This window comes from Nylanderia fulva, unplaced genomic scaffold (genome assembly GCF_048542155.1).
Source record: "Nylanderia fulva isolate GAGA-0341 unplaced genomic scaffold, ASM4854215v1 Scaffold5, whole genome shotgun sequence".
Lineage (NCBI taxonomy): Eukaryota > Metazoa > Arthropoda > Insecta > Hymenoptera > Formicidae > Nylanderia > Nylanderia fulva.
The window spans coordinates 4,496,957-4,522,666 of record NW_028190587.1 but is presented as its reverse complement, the minus strand read 5'-3'; the positions used below and the strand labels follow the sequence as shown (position 1 = coordinate 4,522,666).

The window sequence follows — 25,710 nt, the reverse complement described above, 5'->3', positions numbered from 1 at the left end:
GGTAATGCCAGCTCAATATAGTCATAGTCATAAAATACTGATGTATGATAACAAGTTGCACTTGTTACAATGATTTTAATATATCGATAGCGAATATACAAAGCAACGAATGGTGGAGTATGCAACAGTGTTTTATATTTATTATTTAAATCGATTTCAGGAGATCGATAGGTGAAACGAGCAAGGCACAGGCAGGCAATCATACATAAACATTGCAAGAAATTATTTTCGATGTATACGAATGGCGTCGGAAAGAGAGATAGATTTACAAACCAAACTACGATTTGCAAATATCCGCCACAAATGTATGTCACGAATAGCGATCGGTGACATAAATTCAGATAAGTAACGCGAATTGTTTTTTATTGGCAACTTTAAAGTTTATAAAAAAGAAATGATAAATATTTGTATGAAAGTCAATGACGGAAGCAAGCGGACAGATTTCAAAAAATTAATTATATTGTCAAAATTAAGATAAACATTTTAATTCGTAATAAATTAGTTTTATTAAGTAGACGAAACCTTTAGATTTATCATCCAAAATATGTCTTCGATTTTATTAATTAGTAATCAAATCAAAATGCAAAATTACAGGTTTTTCGAGATATCTCAACTGTGTTGCAAAATTTATTTTAATTTGTTCTGGTTTTTGCGGCATTTCTGATGGTTAATCGTCGAATTACGCCATTTCGTAATCAATCACTATTGTCTTCCCTGTATCTTGAGACCTAATCAGTTCCTACTAGATTCATTCTCGGAATATACATATAACGAGCAATTATTGAATAAATCCCCGATACATCTTATCAGATATTATACTAATACGACTACCCTTTGCTCTTTTGATTCTTCATCGCGACGTTCTCGAGAGCATGCAAACGAGCCAGCCAGACTGCTATCATTAACGTTATTATTATGTCGTTCCTTATAAAGGTCGTCGAGTTGAATTCGCCATGCAAATCAAGTCGCGGATACAGAATTATCCAGAATCACGTCGCGTCTCCGTCTTCATGCGATGAATCGCTCGGCTCATTTGACAATCGAGAAAGTAAGATCGCTCGTTAGACTTCCATGAGGTGTGCTCTAACACGCCTGCTCATGAATTACTATATGAGAGCGGACGATCAGAAAGCTCATCGATTGTCTAGATATATGTGTCGTTATAATGATGTATCGATTTTATGATGTGTCTATTGTCTGATGTGTCTGAATCAATGCGCGCAAAAATGTTTATAAAAAAAATCATAAGTAAATTGAACAGTTTTATATGTAATCTTTATAAATCTGTGCATGTGTTTATTAGAATTTTTAAACAAGTTTAATAAGCGCATTCTTATGTTGTCTGATTCAAATATCGAATGTATATTTAGCATATGACGACACACACATCGAATTTTGTATATTTTGTATAATTTAACATCTATTAATAAATTGAATCGTTTGATCACTCCGCAATTTTTGATTTACACAACAAATTCAGATTTGTTAAAATTAAAAATTAACATAATAAAAACGACTGCTCATCGCTGCTTGTTGAAAATTTTCTTTTTAAATTATTTTCCTCAATGCGCATAAATTTTGCGAATATGCAAACGCACAAGTAGCAATAAATATATGTATATATGTTTAATTTGTGTATATATTTAAATTAAATATATTATAAAGCATATGTTGCAAAAATTAATGGCAGTAGTTTGCAATTTTTTGATAATGTAATGCAATTACTTGTGTTAATTTTTTCAGAATTTTTACATTGTTAGAGATAGATTAGTGATGGTCTTTATAATAGAAGTTTTAGAATTTTTCTATAACATTGATATAAATTATTCATCAATATAAATCCCATATTTACAAAATTGAAAAAAAAGGTTAATTGCAATTACTTTAAACAGTCTCGGTGACAAAAAATCCTTAACTCCATATTGAATTACTTCGTTTTTTCGTTTTTCTATCAATAAGCAAACTTTGCAACTAATATAAATACAGTCACGATAGTTTTGATATAAAAATTTTCGAATTCTTTTATAATGTAAAAAATTTTTTTATTACATAAAAAAATTAAGTTCTGTATTTTTTAGATTGCAGATAAAGATTAAAACAAAAAAAAAGTTTAATTGCAGACATTTTAGACAGTGCTCTTCAAAACAATAAAATCCTTACCTTCGCACATTAACCACGTAGTCTCGTTTTTAATAATCGTTTATTTCTATAGTAGTCAGCATTATCATCACGTGTCACACGTGTTGATCCTCATACTTTTTCAAAGCTATTTGTGCACAGTTATCGCTTGCTAAGATAGCCATAACACATACGCAATAATGTTGTCATATATTTGTAAGTCAAATCACTATTAATATACTTAACAATGGTCTTTATATAAATAGAAATATTTTAATATTTTTTCTATAATAATTTTATATTATAAATTACTATATTAAATATAAATCCCATATTTAAACATTGGAACGGAAAAGTTTATATATAAATTATATATTAATTTTATTTTTGAATTTAATTTTATGCTGTATAAGCAACATTTTATTTATATATTATCACAATCTTCCCGAATAAAAAATACTTCAATTATGTTTTCTTATTATAAATTTATCAACAAGATTATAGATTTGGGACACAAAAAGAAAAAGAATAAAATTGGGGAAAAAAAAGAGGGGCGGGGGGGGGGGGCAGACAAAATATTGAATGTTGCAATGTGATTGATCCTAACTTGCTGGCATGAGAATATAAAATTAGCAATATTTTGTACATATACACATATATATATTTGTATATCTGCATTATATTTTTATACATCGTTTTTTACTTGATACTAAAGCGACATGATTTATGTATGCTAATGACACATAAGATTGTTTTTCGATCTACTCAAGTATATATTAACGATGCTGTGCAAAATAAAAAATAAATTTATTTATAAATGCATATTTATTTAGCTATAACTAATTATTTTGATGATGGCACGATAGCTTAAACGCTACAATGTATATATGATATATTGAACACTATATATATATATATATATATATATATATATCTTATGTTGCATTTCGTTGTATTTGTTAAATGTTATTTATCATTTTCATTCAAACCGTCTAAAAATTATTTTATGCTGACATACAAAACTTATCGCATCTTTATTCAAACGTAACTGCAATTTGCAATAATTGATAATTTACATCTTTCATGCTATAATATGCAACATTCAACTAGTTGTCTGATTAAAAAGATGTTTAAAAAATCGATAGATATAATTTATCTTCACTATTTTCTTTTATACTATTTTTATGATAAGAAAAAATACAGAACAGAATTGAGATCGTTTTAAGATATTAACTGATATTGCCATATTATTTATTAAAAATATTATTTCATTGGGGATTAGGTATAATATCATATTGAATTTAAAATAACTTATATTGATAAATTTTACGTTTTTTAATAATATAGTATTACATTTGTGGTTAGTTATTTTTACACAATTAAAAGTAAGAGTGATTAATTAAAAATATTAATTAAAATTGCTACAATTGTAGACAAGAGTATAAAATAAAAATTTACTATTGAAATTGTTATATAATACGATGAGTAAATAAAATCTATTACAATGAAAAAAAGATTATTTTTAAATTTTTAAATGAAATATATGTCACATTTTTATATACTTCGAAGAAAAGTAAAAGTTCTTATAATTATAATAAAAATTATATACAATTTTTAATATTTTTATTAAAATCTGAATTGTAAAAGAATAACATTACTTACCAAGATTTGCAACAGATAATAATTTATGAGAAAAGACTGAATTCAAATTAATCAAAGATTGTATCATTAAATTAACGATTCGGAATTCTAAAATATTCTTCTGAATACGATTCATAGAACATAAGTGGCATCGTGAAGTCAATATAAAAAAGCTCATTATCATTTGCTAAATATATATATATATAATGCAAAAAGTTATAAGATGTAGTACCAATAAAATTATATTATTTGTTATTATGTGTTTAACATAAAAAATAATAAATTATAATTAATCGTTATATTTTGCGAGAATAAATCAACTTTTAATTGACATTATTGAAATATATTATGGAAATGATAATTAACTAAAATATGATCGAATCCCACCCCATATTCGCGTTGAGAATTAACGAAATTTATTATCATATCCGAGACGTGATCCCTATCACTCTCGCGTGCACGCATATCCGTTCACCTTGATACGCCCCGCGACCTTATCTCGTAATAAGAAAACGAGCCTGACCTTGGTACCGGCAGATTCATAATGGTGGCGCGATGATGCTGATGATGCTGATGATGATGCTGGTGATGCGATTGATGCGCGCGGTCATCCGTGTCTATGATCCCCGGATGGAGAGTCTGTTGTGAATGTTGCGAGGGCAAATTCCTCAAGTACTGTTGTTGCTGCTGTTGCCACATGCTGGTACTTCACAAAGGACGCACTTTGCTATTGAGATATACAAATATACGTTCTCTCTTCTCGGAGAGTTCTTTCATCCGTCTACTTGGATAAAGTATATTCGCTCGCCGTCGTTGGTCATTGTATCGAAAAAGAATCGGACTTTTTAATCTGCTCTTTTGAGGCCTCTCGATATTTATCACAATACAGTTTAAAAACGTTACAGTATACGATAACTGTTATTTAAGCACACTACCCGTGCGCGTTGTCTTTGTGTATTTTTTATTTGGCACTCGTCAGTACTGATAAACGTTGATCGCAATTTGCAGCAGGTGTTTCAATGTTGTTTGCCGGATCATTAAAGATCGGTAGCCTCGTCTCCAGACACATCATCGTCATCGCGTCAATGCATTATATAGTCGATGATCACAACTTGTTATCGCGACAGCTTATTTGCCGGGCGAATTAAAATTAGCCGATTGCCGGCGATTAAGCGCGGTCATTTGATGAACTTTCATGCGCGATGATGATAATAAAGTCGTCTCTATCTAGCTGCTAAACGTTTCGCGAATTTCGTCGAGCTTCATCGACCGGTCAGCGAAGCGTACCGGCGCCGAATCTTCTCGTCATTCCTTCGGGAATAGTATATTATCCCGTAGAGAGATGCCTATATGTGTATCCTATCGACGCACAGTGTCTTTTAAAAATCCTATTTCCTGTCAATTTCATTTACAAGCACTAATTCACCAAAACTCGCGAAGTAAGTTTAGATTAGGTGCTTCGGTGCATTTTCGATGCGATCTCGATCGATCTTCACCGATTTTGGAGTTATTTCGATGATAATTCTTAATTGCCGTCATGATAGATTACATCCGCAGCTTTCGTAAACTGTTCGCCGAAAGTTGACAGCGGCCTTGACACTGTGTCGCAAATCGGTATAAGAATTCTTAAAGTAAACAAACCCCGACAAGAGGCCAGTCGTGATTACGGAGTTACGAGTTTCTTGATATGACAGCGACACTTAGACGCAATATTTTTGTCTCTCTCCCTCTGCCAAGGCTATTGCGCAGAGAAATGCGCTATGCAAGAGAGCGCTGTGACACGAGGCGCGAACTTGCTGCCGGTGACCTTGACACAGTATCCCGAATGCAATCGCCGTATGTTATGGAGCGATAATTTACTTGGAACGCGATGATCTTTATTCATTAGGCGAATTGTTGCTACGTGCGCGGACACAAACGCGAACGTTTTCACACAATCGGCGAAGAACCACCTCCCGCCTTTTCCTTCTGACGTTTGACGTCGCGTCCAATTTTTGCCGGTCGCGCGCGCTAGTTGCTGGCGAGGAGAGACCACGTTTTTCTTGTTGCGCAAGAAACTGCGACGCGCCGCGACGCAACGATGACGACGACGACACGACACGACACGACGACGTCGTCGGTCCACCTCGGACGCGAGTACCTGTAAAACTGTCAGCGGGCGAAATCAACACGCGACCCTACCTGCTGTCCAAAACACGAACGCGCGGGGAGGGAGGGAAGGACCAGGTAATCGAATGGAAAGGGAACGAGAGGGAAAGATAACGAGTGAATGGGAGAGAAAGATGTATACCCGCAACTCACGACAGTCGGATGCCAACTGCTGGACTAGCCGTATCCCCTCTCCCGTCGAACAATCAGCGTTTCCCCTCTTTCTGAGACAACCAATCGTCGTTCCCCTCGTCGGCTTCCCTTTGCCTCTTACCCCCGCGTCGTCAATTCGCTTGGCGTGATAACGACACATTATTAAGCCGCATTCATACCGGCCGGCTTCTGAAGGGAATATCAAAACTCGTATATGAAATCGATACTCGCACCTTCTTTACCTTGCGAATCTTTATTTAAATGTGCGTAATGCGCTTTTTCAATCTCACACACACTGTGAGCGTCATTTTTTTTATACCTATATATATTTTAGACGAGAAAATATAGGAATATAAATGTTTCTCCAGTTAATATGAGACTTTTTTACTGTTTACGTATATTTATACGAGAATAATTAACTTTGAACAATTAAAGTATATTCAATGTTAGTTATTATTTTTATACAATAATTAATACAATAATTGATATTTCATATCCCTGTTTTCTCAAATGTATATATTAAAGTGCGTACATTTTATAATTTAACGATGGAATAAAAATACGATTTTATTTTTACCCACCATTCGTCATAAAAAAATTTTATTATTAGCAAAATTTGTTTTTGATGACAAGCAGTCTTTCGAATGAGCCATCGTAAGATTTTTTCGTGACATTCTTACAATATACATGTATGGGTATATAATATAAATCATGTATATGAGAAAATACTAAAAGCACATCGGAATTTTTTAAAGATTATTTAATATGATAAAACCAGAATCGCATAAGTCAGGAAATAACTATATTGAGAGACCGATGTTAAAAAAAACTGCGCAGTTTGTTAAATTTTCACAAATATTATATGCAGAGAATACCGATGATTTTTTGCTCCGAAAAGTAAACCAAAAGCGATACATCGAATTTTCTGGTAACCGATATGTCCGATGCGACGATCCGATATTTGCAGTTGTTTTTTAATCGAATATTTTGCGCGATCTTTCTCTGTATCTCGTATTTCAAACAAAATGCAAATAAAATTCGCTGTAACCCTCGAAGCGATAATCGAGCTAACCGCGTACGTTGTAATATATCTGACAAAGCTTCATCTCGTGTGATATTTCGTATTTGTCGCTGGGAATATCAAATATAATAGTTTGTATCTTTATGGCAATGTCCAATTTTGCTTTTCTTATCATCCAAAGTAAATATTCATTTAATGCAGTATTGTGTAATATATTCAGAAATTATGTGCGTAAGGTATAGCGAGTTACTTTCTTATATTTGTTCGTAAACAAGAGATATAGTCTGCGATTTCGATGTATTGTGTGATTTTGTATGCAGACTACAGTAAAATAACTGTAGTAAAAAAATTGGCATTATTTATTCATCGCATTCATTTCACTTTGTAATTCCATTATTTTATAGTTTAGAGTTTGAATAATTAAAATACGTGTTTTTAAGGCAAATTTTGAAATATGTGCAGATGCAGTCAATCAGATTATTAAAAATATATTAAACAAGAATTACTTTGATTTCCATATCATCATATTGTTGCGCCCCCGTGTTACGCCCCTGGATCTACATCTTTGTATCGGGTGATACTTTTCGCGGGATCAACTCTTTACGCTTCCGGGAGATCGTCGTCAAGGGAATTGTTGTTAAACAACTAAGGGTCTTCTTCTGTTTTCGGGAGACATGACAGTTTTGGTCTAGCGGTCGCATCGTGCGGACGTTTTCCGAGACCGGAGCTTCTTTGCATTACGAATGCACTATTTGTTATATTTCATTGGTTTCGTGTATTGGTTCCTCATATTAAAGTTCATTTCCCTATTATGCGAGTGTCTTTATTTCGCGCGCGAGTGAGAGTGACTGTGTGTGAGTGACTGAGCGAGAGGCGTCCCGAGGACGCAACAATATACATGTTAGAATACGCTGTATAAAAAATATACAATTTTTGTATTCATATGTATATGTATGTATTATTTTAAAATAAAATAAAAAATCAATTAGAAGCACATCAGAGAGATAATTTTTCTATAATCGTAAACAAATTTTTACTATTAGTATCTCTATTGAAAAAAAAGAATTTTCTAAACATCCAAAAATTTATCAAATAACCATAAAATCTCTCAGTATTTATTTTAGCAATTATCTCAGATTTTGCAATGTTTTTGCTTCAAAGATTGATAACAAAACGGTACATCAAAAGGGGACATTTTTTTCATGGTTTTTGTTGAAGTTGCATTCAGCAAATATGAACTATATATAGGTACGTAAGCTTTGACATGATCGATGCTGTCAAACAACTCGAAGAGCAAAACTTTTTTGCTCAACCATGCTGTAACGCTAGCGAGCTGGTAATTTCGATTAGATGAATGTGCAATACTTACGGTTGATTAATTAACTAAACACAATCGTGGAAGAATGTTAGATTATCATGTAAGAAACTATAGAATTAACAGTGATCTGTACTTTATGCAAATATTTGGAATAAATAAGTTTTACACCGTGAAAATAGTTTTTCACGTATGTTTTCAAGTTACACCGCTTCATGCATAATCGTCGATCTATTAAATTAAAGATTTATCTGTGCATTTCTTTTAGATAAGCTAATAGTAATTGATTGAACAGCTAACTTAAATCTTCAAATTTTTAATTTCATCTCTACTTTAGACCTAATCAATCATATGTAATTATTTTATCTATCCTTTTTTTCTTATATCTCGCGAATTTAATAAGAAAGTGATTAAAGAGTAATATAGAAAATCAATATTTTCTCCTTACATAAAATATTTCAATTATAACATTAATATTATGTGCATATAAATTTATGTGATTTACGATGTAAATATTATTTCGCAATTGACAATCAATAAAAAGAACTTTTAATTTATGTATAAGAAATTCCAGAAAAAATTATATTTAAAAAATATCCTTATTGATACATCATCATGTATCTCGAATCATTGCGTCGTTATCGTGGCGAGTGGCGAAGAAATCATTCGTATCATAATTTAATAAAACATAATAATTGACTTACCCATATGAAACAGTGCTTTCAGGAACAGATGCACCTGAAGAGATGCCAGAATCATCTTCGTCCACCTCTTCCTTCATTTTTCAGGTTTCCTGCACATAAAGATAATATTTTGTCAATTTAGAAATTTTGTACCATAACAAAAAAAGTTTGCATAAAAAAAGGAAATGTATAAATTTAACAAAAATTTTTTTATTTAATGACTAAGCTTTTTCTTATAGCGTATTATAGTGTAAAGTTAGCTTTGCTAATACAATGTGCAATTCTATTTTATACGATAAATAATTATGCACTTTTAAAATGTGCTCGACGCGACGTCTTCTATATTTAAATGTTTGCTATTAGAACGAATAAAGAGGACGTACTTTAATTGCATCAACTACAAAATATTTATTCGAGCACGTATGCTCGTAAGTATTCGTCTGATGCGCATTCTCAGCGAGATTCTTTTTACACGTGCGATGGATTGTAATTGGATTGTCGCCGTAACATGAGTAAAACTGTGATTAAGTGTTTAAAAGCAAGTAAATGCTGCTTGGAGAAATCGATGCGAAAACGATAACTGATGCATCGTCGTCGACGAAATGACATAACTGATCGGTCATGATACAGCTTCCAACTGATGCAATACGATGATCAATGAGTTACATAATAGAGAAAGAAATGAGTAATTGGTTCTATAATCAATATTAAAATTTTATATATATATATATATATATATATATATATATATCTTGATCGTAATTATAGCGTTGTCACCTGAATGCTACATCAGCAATATTTACATCAAATATTTGCAAAGTTGGCCATTTAAATATACAAGCTAAAGTTGCACAAGAGCTGAATTTCGAAAGCTGTTTTAACATCCACACATTTTAACTAAAGCATAAAAAACTTTATTTATATCAACGACAAACAAGGCAGCAATTGCAACATATTGCACCCAGATTTATTATTTCCATATATTAATTAACATTAAAGAACGTGAAAAATAAATTGTATCAAGCCTTAATTTCACTTGCTTTTACTGCAAATAAAAATTAAATACGCTGCGTTCACAAATTGTTCTGTATCCATTTTAACGAACTGTGAAATCTGTTTTATTAAAATGAATGACGAACTCTGAACAGATAGTCAGATTGAAAACCCGCCAGGTTGAAGCGCGCGCGAGCATGAACGCAAATCAAATTTGCGATTCGTCGCAGTGCCGGCATGAAGTCGGACTGACCGACATTCGGCAAACCAAAATCAAAACGATTCAGAGACCACGGATAAATCACATCGCGTAAAATGGTTGCACGTTCCGCGTGCACGGATAACAGCGCTAATTCGTGACAATCGCGCGACGTTTCCCAGGATCAAGGGTGGTCTTTGTTCATGGTCACGCAAATCTCTGTTACATCGTATATGACTGCAGATTAGCACGTACGTGATCCCGATCGCACAACACAAGAGACACATGTTTTCACTATTTGTGACGCTGCAATAATCCTATCGAGTTGATCGACTCCGTCGTATCGAGATCCTGCACTTCGAGATGATCGATATTTGCGGAGAATGAAAAGTTTGACTATGCGAGCGTTTTTTTTTTTTTTTACGGACATGCAATTTTATTTCCAAGAAAATAAACTTAAAAAATACGTAAGATAGATTCGAATACTCAACGAGAAATATATGTAGATATTTATTCAAATCACTTTCAGATCGCTTCATTATAGAATAAGAATGGACATTTTCATAAATATTCTGAGCAAGTTTTCGAAATCATATTTTTTCGTTCGATAAAAGCGTTGAATCAATTTTAAATGTTTAATGTATATACATTTATATTACATGCGATTTCTAAATATTATATTCTTTCATCGGCTCTTGAAATTAATAATTATTTCTAACAAAGATATTTTCTCTTGTGTAAAATAAAATTTAATTTGTATTTGTATGAGAATAAAGATGCCATAAAATGTTTCTGTCGCATTGTACTTAATTAATCAAGCTAGATGAAATTATCCCAGAGTGCTTTTGCCACTGTATTTTAATATCAAGAAAATTTTCATTGGCATATCATACAATGCGTATAAGTCTCAAAGTACATATAAAGCAGTAATAAGAGCTATTTTTTCTCAAGATTAAAATATAACGATAAAATTACTCAGGGGTAATATTATTATTGCCTCTAATATAATAAAAAGTTTAAAATTTATTATGTATAAAATATTCGGAATATTTCTCGAAAAGATAGAGAGAAAGAGAGAGAATATTTTTCCAATCGTCAGATCATTTACACTTATTACGAGATTTTGTTTAAAAAATATTTTTTCGACTTTTTGTCAAAGACGCAACGCGTAGTGAAGCAGAGATCAGCAAGTTTATTCGAGCCTCGAGAATTTTTGTTCAGTTTTTTTTTCAGAGCGTTGAAAAAGTAAATGATGGCAAGTGACTGTATCTAGAAACTGGCATCAGGTAGGACTGCGTTGATATATCAGGTCGTTGACATTGCATTATTATCAGAAGTTCCGCTGCATACGCAGTATATGCAACAGCGCTGATAAGACGTCTAGAGGTAACATACGTACGATGCACTCAGTTCTAAATGTTTAGAATCTCGACAAAGTACGCGAAATGCACATTCGATTCTATACATTTAGCGTTTTCATTAATTCATATGTCAAGTATCTCATAAAAACTGTTATTAATTTCTTTTTTATATTTCTACATATTTCTTTCTTTTTATATAAATCGTGTTTTTATGCCACGTGTTTTTTAGATTTGTATCCCCCATTGCATATATATTCATATACATTCATATTTCTCCAATCTTTTGTATTCTCTAACAAATCATTCATTTCTTCTAATTTTGAATTTTTTACTGCTTAAAGATATTAAAAAAATAACAAAAGAATGAAATGAATGAGCACTCTTTCTAGGAAACGTGTAACTATTGAGTTTGTAACTCTGTAACTCTTTAATAACTAAAAACTCGTGATATCATATTCACATCTTTGACGTCAGAGAAAGAGAGAATATGATCATGTTTTATAACTATGAAAAAAATGCAATGATCATTTTTTTCATCCATTAATCATTTACTAGTTCACCTGTAATAAATAAATGACACCTGCAAATTATATTTTACTCTTTTCATTAAAAAATGTATATCTAATTCAATATATATATATATATATATATATATATATATATGTATATATATGTTGTATGCTATATATATGTATGTATGTTATATTATACTATACATTCAAAAAATAAATAAAAAAACGTAATAAAAAATATGAAAAGAGTGCTAATTAAAGCATCGAATCTTGTATAGCGAAAATGCAAATATCGAGCGGCTGAGAAGAGGAAAAAGAAAGACATTAATGAAACCCCTGTTGTCGCTTTATGTTAATAATAACCAGCCGTCTGGATATCAGACTTCTTTTGTTCATCACGACCGGCCGATTTTCGGGAATTGTCGCGGAGGGTTGAAGCACAAACGTTACACGGGGTGTATTCTACGCGTGGGACGCAGGTGCACGAGGGTAACCCCGCGTTGCTGGTCGCGGCTTGTTGTTTTCCCGGTCGGGAAGATGTTTGACACGTCATCGGTCATCAGCGACAACGAAAGTTGCTCTCGTCTCGATGCACACGCGCGACCACCCGTCGCTTCCGACTATCCTCGCTCTCTCGATTCGATGGCGGATTAACGACTTGCGGCCAATTTGACTTCACTACGCCGCGTTCGTCTATACTCCCTAATGCCTACGTTTTCACCCGGATGCCATTCATCGTCTACTCTCTTACACTTCAAACTCGACTATTGATACCACGGTATTTAAATCTATATAAAGAAAGCCAATTATCGACCCAATTATTACAATTTGAATTTATAATACGCATTATAAAATTTAATTACATCATGAGAATAATTGTGAAAAAATTGCATTAACTTAAAATTTTTCATGTTTCGAATATTAGTGACATATATTTTGAACAAAGCATGTGTTGTACGTAATAACGAATGATTTAAATTACTGCTCGGCTTAAGCTCAATATAAACTATACTATAAACTTTATGAAAAAACTATATTATCCAAATTCTTCGTATGATTTTCTTCAGTATTTTATTATTTGCAACACATAAGATGTTTACGTGAACGACATGGAAATGTAATGACTCATATAAATTACTCTTTTAATCTTTGGCGCGAGTTATTTCTTGAAAACGTAATCATGCGCGAGTTCAAAAGGACTATAGATATCTTCGAGATACCATACATGTTTAGTATCGTGAGAGTGCAAGTTGATAGATCTTGGCAAAACAGGAATTATAATATTTTGCTCTTAAAATAGAGATCGCAAATATATGTGACTTAACATACCATAATATTTAATTAAAATAATCTACTCCCCTCTGTCTCTCTCTCTCTGTTTCTCTTTATCTCTCTTTTTCTCTTATAATGTTAGATATTTTTCATGCACAAAATATCCAAAATAATAAATAATTAAAACTAAAACGTCATAAATATCATTTTACAATTTGCAGATGGAATAATCATTAATCTCTAAGTATATCATTCATAATTATCAATATATCAATGATTTATAAATTATTAATAATATTATATAGAGACTGTTTATAACAAGTTTTAAAGATAAAACTTGTCAAATTTTTTATTAAAATTATAATTACGAATAATTTTCAAATGATGAATTTTTAACATAATTTTTCATACAATCATATATGCAAATAAATGGTTTTACACGTCATGTATGATTATATAACAAATGTATTAGTGAATTATATCTCTGTACCAAATTCGATATTAAGGTCCATTTCACATTACATCATATTTGCAGTTATGCGTTTTCACGATGCATGTCAATGTAAAGGTTGAATATTGTAAAAATGTGTTATCATTGTAACTAATATTGTATAATCATTTAATCATGACATACACATCATGTGATATTCACTATCATAGAAACAAGTTTATAATTATATGCTTTGTCAATTTACGCATTAGCTTATATTTAGCTGAATTTAATACAACAGAAACTTTTAATTCCGTTTTTACATTATTACTAAAGTTTTATCATGCAATTATGTCTGGAATGTGATATTCTTAAAAAGCATATATAGACAAGTATATTTATAGACAAGTGTTTATAGTCAGTTTCCTAATGCATGAATGTTGTAAAACATACATTTTACATATTTTATTATTTTTGCACTTTAAGGTACATTGCTTCTTCATAAATGTGCTTTAATTCCTATCGAGTTCAATGGTTACCTACGGATAATGAGAGTCTATCGGTTGTATATAAGTAATATATTTATAAAAACTCCATATGTGAATCATACGAGTATTTATATTTTTAAACATAATACTTCGCGATTAAATTATTACATTCTCGCGCATATTATATAATTCACATTTATATACTTAATTTTTAATTTTTGTTTAACAAAAATTTAACTAAACAAAAAAAAGAGAGAATAACAATTTTTTTTCAATTAAAATATACTTCAGGTTTAATTAAGCATGCTAGAATTAACAGTGATATAAATTTTGTGACTTAAGATCCATACCTTTAAAAAAATAATTTATTAATAAAATGTGTGCATTTTATGCGTGCATTAAATATTAAATTATTAGATAATTAAAAATCCAATTTTATGTATAAAAAAACATGTACTTTATTACGATAAAAAAAAATGTATAACACGCAATGTGATTAAGTCAATTTTCATTACGAAGAAATTAACGTTATTGATTTTCAAGGCAAATTGCAAACAATTACTTTATCCGATCGCCCGTTGCATTAACACTGCAATAACAATTCATAACACTATATCCAGAACATGCGATGACCTAATGCAGTCAAGCATAGAAGATACAGAAGTCATGCTTCTTCATATCACTGTTGGTTACGAGAGCTTATTGGACGCGAGTGTGTGATATATGAATGATATTAATGATTTATTAATAACATGACACACATTATACAAGTTAATTTTGTTGTGACGGACAAACGGGTTCTGTGAATAAGTAGTTATTTCTCTCCAAATGCTTGATAGGCAGTAAGATTGAAGATAACAGTATGATAGACTAAGAACTTGATTTTGTCGATGTTTCTTGTGTCGTTATCATTCGTCTTTATCGAGATTGGAAAAAGTAACTCTGATAAATCTTTTCCGGATACGAAAAATACTATAGACATATTTTCTATGTATGTCTCTCTCTTTTGATATTATATTAATTATTTTTTAATAAAAAAAGATAAAAAAGTACTATTCTTTATATTTATATAACGACATTTATAGGACTGTTTTATATAGAAGTTCTAGATTCACACACAAACAACATTTTTTCTCAATTATCAATTTTTTTTAATCGAGTTTTCTTTAGTAAACATTTGATTAGACTTTATTACCACTAATTAAAAACATAAAATTATATATATAAGATAAAATATGATTCAATTGCTTTAAAGGTTATTTAATTGTTTAAAGATTATATATTTTTATCTAACTGTTTGCCATATATTTAATAAAAAATTGTTTAAATTTAGAGGAAAAAGTAATTATTTTAAAAAATTAAGTAAAAAGAGAAATAAATTATACGTTTTAATTATAAATCAATAAACATAATTATTTAGATTACGTTCATTAATACTTAATAATCATGTAAAATAAAATATTTGAATATCTCTTTTTTTAGCTATAAAAAAAATTACTTAAAAATAAGTTTTAGGTCTATATTATAATCTTTGCAATAGCCACGTTGCATAATATAATTTTATGTTTTCTCCACGTTTTTATATAACTTCGAAATGTGTCGAACTGTTTGCTTTATAGTCCCGTGTGTTTGTTCGCTCGATATGCATTGATATGTTGGGTATGGCAATAACGTTTTAATAAAATACACGTATGCGGGCGACCATGTATTATACATGCGACCGATCCCGCCGACTAAATACTTGCAAATCCTTTATGCGTGCCGTTGGCACATACTCGCGAATTAAACGGAGCGCTAAAAGGTAAGCAAAAGTTCATGTGTTAAAGTTACGATATTGAACAAAATATCGGTATTTTGTGTCATTGTAGGAATAAAAAGTACTGATGCTTTATTTAGAAAAAAAGTATCAGTAAGATATCTTCAAATATCAATATCAATTTTTTTTAATCAGTTAAATTGAACTTTTCAACTTTTTATTCAAAATATTTTTTGACAAACTGTGGCCAAATTAAACATAATAATTTCATATTTAATTAACGGCAAATATAAATAATTTTTATATTTTGGAAATATACGTTTATAGCAATTTTATCATTTTCACATTTTTTTGTATACTAAAATATGATATATATGTTCCACTAAAAGTTATCATATAACCGCAATATGATTGATGATGGAATATGAAAAGAAGTAATTTCTGGTAGGTTATGAGAACTCAAACATTTCAAAGTAACGGAAGAAAGTTGCATTGAATCTAGAGAATCTTAATCTTTAACGTATTTAAATTATATTAACAAAATACAAAGTGCAGAAAAAAACAAAATTAATAAATGTAATAATTTATGCATAAATATTGAAATTAAAAACTTAGAAATATATAAATATTAAAAATATATTTCATAATTAGAATAAGATTAAATAAACGTTTTATTATTAGTAATAACTGCAACGATAATAAATATCAAATAGTTTCCGAACGATAGTTGAAACTGCGTGTTTAGCACTAATATGCACGGGTCTCTGACCATGGCATCCGGTAAATAATGATTATCGGAAATTTGAAAAAGCAATCGCGTCGTACACATGATCGCGCTCTTCCGACCTTCGCAATCCGTGAACGGAGTGCATCGATATCGACGATAACTTTGCACTTCGTATCCTCTCTCTCTCTTTCTTTCTTTCTCTCTCTCTCTCTCTTTCTCCCTCTCCCTCTTTTATCTTTCTTGCAACAGAAATAGCGAACGGATATCGCTGCGCAGTTGCATTCCCGCTTTTTACGCGATAAGCATGAAATATTCCGCGGATTCGACTTTTCCATGAACGCAACACTGTTACAAATTACGCTTATTTTACTCAGATGATAAGACAAAAGTCCGCGAGTAATAGCATCCGCGATGATAACCAAAAACATAAAATATTGATTTAAAAATTTTACTTAAAAATTTATATAAAAATATTATCTAAAATAATATAATCCAGGATTGATTGTAAAATACGTGTAGCTAGCACTATGATTTATGTAACTTATGCATGAGTTAAGCGCATATTACCTATGTATGTTATGTTCTTCGAGATAATTACACTTCAAAACTACTTACTTTTGCGTCTTTCGAAATTGATACTTTTCAAGGATATGCAATATATATATATATATATATATATATATATATATATATATATATATATATATATAACATCCATCAGATATTTTAGGTTGGGCGTTCTTGATAAAATTCGATACATCACACACACACACACACACACAATAATGCTTGAGTTCATGCAATATTACTCCTTTAGTCGCTAATTCCGCGTTTTCTCTTTACCTCTTGTTTTTAGTCAACTTGATTCTCGTAATGTGATCTTGTTTGTTGTTTTGTGCTATTTTCAGCATTTTCACGAAATAATGCTTGTCATATATTTGTCTTCACACATATTGTCATGTTTATAAATTTATACATTAATACTTAGGCTATGATATTTGTGATCGCGCGCATCGCATAACTTGATACATTTTTTCAATCATGTCATACAGTTTTATTCGCAAACGAAAACAAAGCCTTCAATTGCGGTGACAAGGTGGATGCTAATAATAGAAATATATCACAGCACATGAAGAATTAAATAGCAGGATGCGTAACATTCGTGCATAAATGAAATATTTAATGTACTGCATAATAAATCTACACTTCAACTTTACGCGTTAATATCACGTTATTATCACGTTAGTATATATATAATTTGCAATTTGAAAACTCTTCGTAATTTTGACTGCAGCAATTGTTTGATAAAAAAAATTATTTTTTTTTATAATGTGGAAAATAATTAGAAATTTAATGATAAGCAAAAAATTAATATTTGAAACTAATATGTCTGAAAAGTGTCATATTTGAGAAAAGTATTACAGTGAAAAATAAATTATAATTAAAATTGTTGGTGTAAATTCAGGTTCGTGTGAGATGAACATATTGCAAAAATAATTTTAATACAAGTACGAATCATCAATAATTTGTCTATTTAAAAAGAGGATTTTAACCGGCACTCTACGGCCATTGCCCTACAACGACATTTTATTTTGCTGATCTGCACCTGCGGCAGGTGTGTCTGCACAAGACGAAAAAAAATTGAGACTGGTTGTTTTGCAGATTTAAGTAGAGAGACACAAATATCTGATATGTATAAACCAGCGATGTTAAATAAACAGAGTGCAGCAAAAAATAAAATAAATATAGTTATTACACATCTGATGCAAAATCAAGTAAAATCTAAAGTCGTAAAAAAATAATATGATATGAAGTATAATCATGTTAAATAAATTATAGAATAAATATAAATTGATTTTACAGTTTAAGAAAAATAAAGATGATAGAAAAAATTCAAGAAATGGAAATTTAACTTGGATTTGCACGCCTGTATCATTGAGGGCGAAAGCGATCGATCGATCAGTATGAACATTAAAACGTTCAGACCGGTGTCCTTGAACTTATCGTTCTCAAGCGAATCGACGAGATGCAGTAACGTTCATTCACGTGAACAACGCGAGAATGCGTGATGATGTCAACAATGCACCCCTGCAATTTGCGGCGGTTCTCTCGCACCTCTCGAAGAGATAAAAATAACTATCATCATCCGATCAGGCATGGAGACGGACGTCAGTCGCGTGACCTAGTTTAATCGGCGAACATTCTTCTACTAATTAATTATGTACGACCACTTTAGAAGTCGGTGGTGACGCTACGAAGCTTGATAATATATGAACGATCCCTGTTTTATCGAAAGGGACACAAGAAGCTTGTAAAAGAAAGAATATTAAATAATAATGAATATTAAATAATAAGAAAAATTCAATAGTTATCAAATGGCATGCCGTCATGAAATCTTCGTGATGAATCTTCGAGGTTAAGGAGTAATCTTAAAGTGAAAGCGCGCACGATAATCGAATCGATAACGGATGATAAGTTAATCGATCATGTGATTATAATTGATAAACTCAGATGTTTAAAATTACAAAGAAGCCTTAGTTCAAAATTTCCTATAACAAGACAATAACTTTCAACAAGCGAGATTATATTCTTACCTATTTATATTACATTAATTGTATATAATTATATTTATATCTGCACATGTATGCATATTCATATTTAAAGTAATGATCGCAGATGACATTGCGTGACAATGTCAGAAATTAACGCGTATGCCGTTGGACAAAAATATGTTATCATTGTAACCAAGATGCAACGGGCACACAATGTATCACAAAAAAGTACGTTGTTATTGCAACGCGGCGCGATCAATGTGATGATAGATTTATGTTTAGTCCGTAAATGTGTTGCAAGATTCGTGCAATCCTGTTTCTAATGAAGACTAATGGCATCCCGTTGCGCAATCCATACGCGGATACGATTTGCAAGAAATGGCTGATATGAATCCTGATTCTAAAAGATCTGCCCTGCGCTCTCTTTGTGATTCAACATCGTTATTCGCGATCGTTAATTATCAGTACTTGACGCGGAAAATTGCTACCCGGTTCGAAGTTTCCCATTTATAAAAGTCGCAGACTTCTAACCGCGCAAAATCTAACAAGATGAAATTATGCGTTAGATACGGGGTGTTCGGAATACGATCGCCTAAACTTACAATGTAATTCTTATGCACATTTGCGAAACATTATAAATATTTCAATATTTTCAGTTTTAAATTTTTTAAAAATATGCACACACACATATATATGTATTCATATCTGAATATTATTATCAATTGAAAAGAAAATCAAAAATAAAAAAAGATTGAAAGATAAAAAAGATAAAATCATGTAAATGTGAAAAAATGTTATAGGTATTAATTATCAAATTTTCATCGCAAATAAAAAAATATAGAGATTGTTTTTTCCATTAAGTATAAAAAAGAAAAATCATAGTAATTATTTGTTTCTGAAATTAAAAAAACAAAAATAATCGGAATTTTTCTTATCCAATTTTATCTTTAATTTAAATTTTATAATGTGCATTTAACAATGGTAAAAAAATACTTTCTAAAGATTGAATAAAAAATAAAAACTTATTCTATTAAAAAAAAAAAAGAGAGAAAGAATTGTAATTTGCAGCAACCAATCTCTTGCAAGTAAAAACTTTTAAATTATTACTTTTAAATTTGTTCTCTTTATTTATCGATCGTAAATAATATAACAAAAATAAAATAGAAATAAAATAGTTGAAATATTAGAAATGGAGATTTGAAAAATGAACACACGGTAGACCTCTATTCCACGAAAAGTTTAGAACATGATGTATTACGATGTCATCAAGATAAGTACCGGCGATAGTTTGTGTGAAAATTTATGTGCAAGTTCCGCGACGAATCTTTGGATTGCATTAAAATCGAGAAATTAACGATGCCATCGGTGATAATTCATTGTCAGCGAACATTATTGCACATGCGACCGCTTTAGTACAGATCTTAATTATAGCTTTAATAGAAATTAAAGGATGCTTGCAGCAATCGTTTCGCGATGATTCGCCATGGTCTGTTTTTGTGTTGCAAATCTAACACGTCACGACTCGACTTGGCAAGCCGATCAAAAGTACGGCTGATAAAAACTCTACCATGTTTCTTCTTTGTTCGACAAATACCGCAGCAGTGTTTACCCGAGAGAAACTCTCGCATAATTTTCCGTATAAGATGACGAATGATGTTTCACTTTTCTTCGTTGGCTTATAATGGATTATAGTTGTTCCCATTAAGTTGTTCATTTAAACTTCCAATTATGAAACATCACAATAGGATCAACTTTTTATATTGAATCGACAGTCTTTCAAAAATTATTTTTTTTTCACAACGTTAACTGCTATAATTATAACAATGCTGTAATCAAGAATAAATTTAAAAGAATAATAATTTTGAAAATTGTCTTGTATATATAAAGATCATTAATATTATTAACACATAAACAGCAATTGTAAAAAAAAACAAAAAAAAAACTCATAATAACTTCTTGACCTATAGAATACTAGATCAATTTCGCACATCGTAAAATACTGTAGCTCAGATATCAATAGAACCAGTCTGATATTATCCGACTACTTGTACTAAAAGTTATATTAACTGGTCGCTACTGATTGTTATTGAAATTCCAAGCAACGTGTCATCCGAGCAACGTGTCTCCTTTTGCACAATTTCTCACTCAGCGACGATAAAACTTTTAGGTCAGGATCAGATCGAATCGAAAAAGGGCCAGTCCGAGATTTTTCCTGTATAAATACGGTGAAACGGAGAGACTGACGAATATCTAGGTCAGGATGAACGAATAGTGTTTCTGTTTTGATATACGCTATATCGCACGTATACTTATATATGAACACTCGACCTTTTAAAAATCACCTTTTTTTTAAATACTGATAGTGATAATATTTCGTTTGTAGTAACAATAATTTCGTTTGTAGTTTTATCAATTATAAAATTTAAAAAATGACTCGCATCCACAACATTGAGATATTTCAAATCCGCTGCGCACTTTTATTTTTTTTATTTTTAATTGATAAAACTACAAACGAAATGCTATCATTGTCTGTATTAAAAAAATAATTTTTAAAAAGTCGTGTGCTAAGTTCATATAGGTTGCTCGTATTGCTACTGTTTCATTAATAACTCTACGATGGAATTGACGTTGGCCCGAATATGAAGTGTCGCTCACGATATATTGCATTTGATATTAGGTTAGTTGCTTTCACAACATTGTGTTTCAAACGTGAAAAATTGCGTCTATAGTATTTAAATAATGTATTTATTGGAAACTTTTATCGCGTATCGTTATTTATCATGACAACAGGAAATTTGTCGTAATTAAATAAAAGACTATCTATATCTATTAACATGCGGTCGTTACAGTGATTAAGAAACGCTTTATTTGTGGGAAATCCCATTTAGTTGCAATAAACTGTTAATATAAAATCATCATTTAAAAAAATTTAAAAATTTAGAAAAAGGAATAAATAATATGTAACTTGCAGCATTGTAATTTACATAAAACTATATTAGAAGTTAATAAAAAGCTAATATAGTATATCAAATTGAAAGATAATATATACAATCAAGTACTTGACTGTAATCCAAGAGTAATGTTTAATCAATTTCTTTTTAGGTAAACACTTAATACTAGAAAAGGTTCAACCAAATAAAAATCAAACAATACAGCGCTAACTCGCAAATACAGCTCTTATTGTTAGACAGAACTATCTTTTGAAATGGAATACTATAGTTAGGGGATGATTTACGATCGGCATACAATTATTAATGATTTCTTAAACCAACGTTACGGCAAACTGATTAATAATGGCAGGAATATAACATGACAGTTTAACGAAGACAATAAATGGCGCTTATGTAATCCACGGTGAATATTTAAAAAAATCGGGGATTAAAATGCGCACGAACGCGCGTGAGTTTGAATACGAGAAAATGGTTACTATTGTTTCCGTAGAGAATAGCGTTATCATATATGCGATGGTTATTAAATCTCTACGTATGGTTACGCGCGGGTGCCGTTATAACCAACTGATCGATGATGATACGACGTCGTTGCTTTTGCGCGCGCGGCTGCCTGCCATTAGTCATGACCAGAATTTATGAGACGTCGAATGCATTATTGCCGGCGCATCTTGCCCGATGTAATTCCTCACTGCGGTTATGTCTGCATATTTTTCTATACCGTACAATAATGACTGCGGACTTTACCGTAGAGCAATTTGAAACTTATATACAATGTAAACGCTTATCGCGCACAAGCCACGCGATTCTTAACGAGAGTCTACGAAAGCGCTAGTACCCTTGAACGAAGAATATATATCTACGCGTTTAAAAACGGTGCATTGTCGCTTTTAAGTCTTCGACAAAAAGAACCATAAAAATTCTCTAATCGTTATATAAAATATGCTATTTAGATACATTTAAAGGAAATAGATCAGTCTTTAAAAAGTTATATATATATATATATATATATATATATATATTTTTTTTTTAATTTCGAAAATATGATCTAGGTAAGAAATAATTTTAATACACCTACATATGCAAAAAGAAAGCAAAATAAAAATATTAAATTTAAAAATGTATATGTTTGAATGTATTTATTATAATATATATTATCAAACGGTTTAAAAAATTTGGAAGTACCAAATTGAAAAATTTTTGAAAAATTATACCAAACATACATAGATTATATAATTCGACAAATGGTATACTGATTGTAAAATATAATGTGATTTTCAATATGATAAAGAAATTAGTTTAATAGAAGTACGTCTGATATTGATCTGACTTGAATTCATTTTTTGTTTTAAATACAAAAGAACGGCTAATCGGTCATTCTTTAAATGAATGCATTCGAGATTTTTGATAAGTTCATCCTGCCAGTTAATTCCCTAAATGAAGGTAACCCAATGTTACGAGTTCCGAAAGTAGTTAATTAAACGATCATGACGGTTGGCTGCCGAGCTATTCGCTTGTAGCTGGGATCATAATTAGCTCATCATCGAGGTATATACGAAAATAAAAGCAAAAGCACGATTAAGGTTAAGGCCAATGCCTTAACCTTAATCGCGCTTTTGCTTTTTATTCAACATAAAAAAAATGCGAGCTTTATCAAATCGATCCCATTCTACTACTTCAAATTACACACACATCACGCAGTATTTTAGGATATATGATTTGTTAGGTAAAGTTGTTAAACACTAATACTTCCATAATTATAGATATATTGTTTCTCAAAATAAAAGTTTTAAAAATAATTCCAAAAACGAAAATAAATAAATATAAATTTTTTTTCTTCAACTCATTTGATTGAATTATTTCTGTTCTTTTTTTAAAAAAAAAATTATATTTCTCTCCTTTGTATATTGCTGCTAATAAATAAGATAAAATCAACTTATATATCTTAATATGATTTTGGAATATTATATTAAATTCAAAACTTTAGAATCAAACAAAACAAAAACCTCTTAAAATATAACATTTTTTTATGTTTAATTTAAATAAAATGTTTAAAATGTTTAATAGATTTCATATATTCTACGTATTTTTCATATCTTTATTTCTGAAACATCTAGATTCCTATTCTCATTCTGCACAGAATCGTGTTCTTATACAAAATCAAATCGAGGAGCACTATGTAAGACGTAAACATCTTTTCATATCAGCTTCCAATCTTAAATTCGACTTTTTTACAATGTAAACGCTTTAGGTTTGCCCAGTTCTCTCACGGAATGCGTTGTTTGCTCAGTTCGACTTTGTTATATTCGTATCGCACGCTATGATCATGCGTTGCCCTTGACGACTTTAAACTTTAAACAATGCTATTTCGACTTATATTTGAACTTCATTCAAGTCTAAAGGTAAACGTCCAGATAGTTACTTAATCGTCAAATTACGTGACATTGTGTAATTTAATGTTTTGAAATTAATACCATATAACTTTTCATGTGACTTATTGTACAATTTTGATTTGCCAAACAAACGATCATCATACAAACATGTATTTGAAACTTCAAATCGATATTTATCCTAAATTAGAATTTATTTTTTGGGATACTTTGTGTAATAATTATTAGAAAATATATGTATGCGAAGCCATCGTATCATTATATAAAAATTAATAAACAATTAATTAACAAATAAGATTTTTGACTGTAATATTATTCATAAATTAAGAATTGGCTTCATTTTTAATAATTCTATAATTTTCGATCGTTAATAAAAGCAAAAAATTCTGATTGTTAATTTTGTTTAACGAAAAAGATAACTAAAATTAAAATGTCCATTTCACGTAGCGTTTCACATTGTTTTGCGAGAATTTCCTTATCATTTATTGTCAGATTTTCAGTTTTATAATTCATATCAGTTTTAGAAAAAATTCTAATTTTCTGAAGCAAAACACATCAATTAAAATAAAATAATAACAAGCAAACGCCAACATCACTGATTCAATTTCGAGATTTTTGTTTTAAAACAGTTCTCCAGTATATTCAAGCACATAAATTATAAAAAAATTTATATAAAATTAAAATACTTAAAATTATATGAAAATTGTGTTATAATAAACAAAAATTTTAAAAATTGAACAACGTCTTACCTTTATATTTACAGATAACATTCTACGAAAAAAAATATTCGGAAAATATTTTAATATTATACTAATGGTTAATACAATGTAGAAAATGTACAGATTGCTCAATATTATGCAAAAACTGAAAGAAACTTTCAGAATAGAACTCTTGAAAATCAATTAACTTTTTATCTGGATGCTGGTATATGAGTTTGTTGACAATTTTATTTTAATCGATGTTTTTTTACTTTTAAAAAAATTCTTCCTGTACATAAAACTAT

At 30.5% G+C, this 25,710-nt stretch overlaps 1 protein-coding gene across 3 annotated transcripts in view; it reads right to left on the bottom strand.

Moving 5' to 3' along the window:
* LOC114941589 (uncharacterized) overlaps positions 1–25,710 on the bottom strand; it is an 86,430-nt gene that overhangs the window by 58,411 nt on the left and 2,309 nt on the right. For 2 of the 3 annotated variants that reach the window (XM_029316601.2, XM_085487051.1), the window contains exon 1: positions 4,283–6,064. In XM_029316601.2, the coding sequence (XP_029172434.2) occupies positions 4,283–4,458 (176 nt within the window). In that variant the 5' untranslated portion in view covers positions 4,459–6,064. Of the gene's footprint in view, positions 1–4,282; positions 6,065–9,100; positions 9,190–25,710 lie in introns of those variants that run through there. The other variant, XM_029316599.2, reaches the window with a different exon arrangement.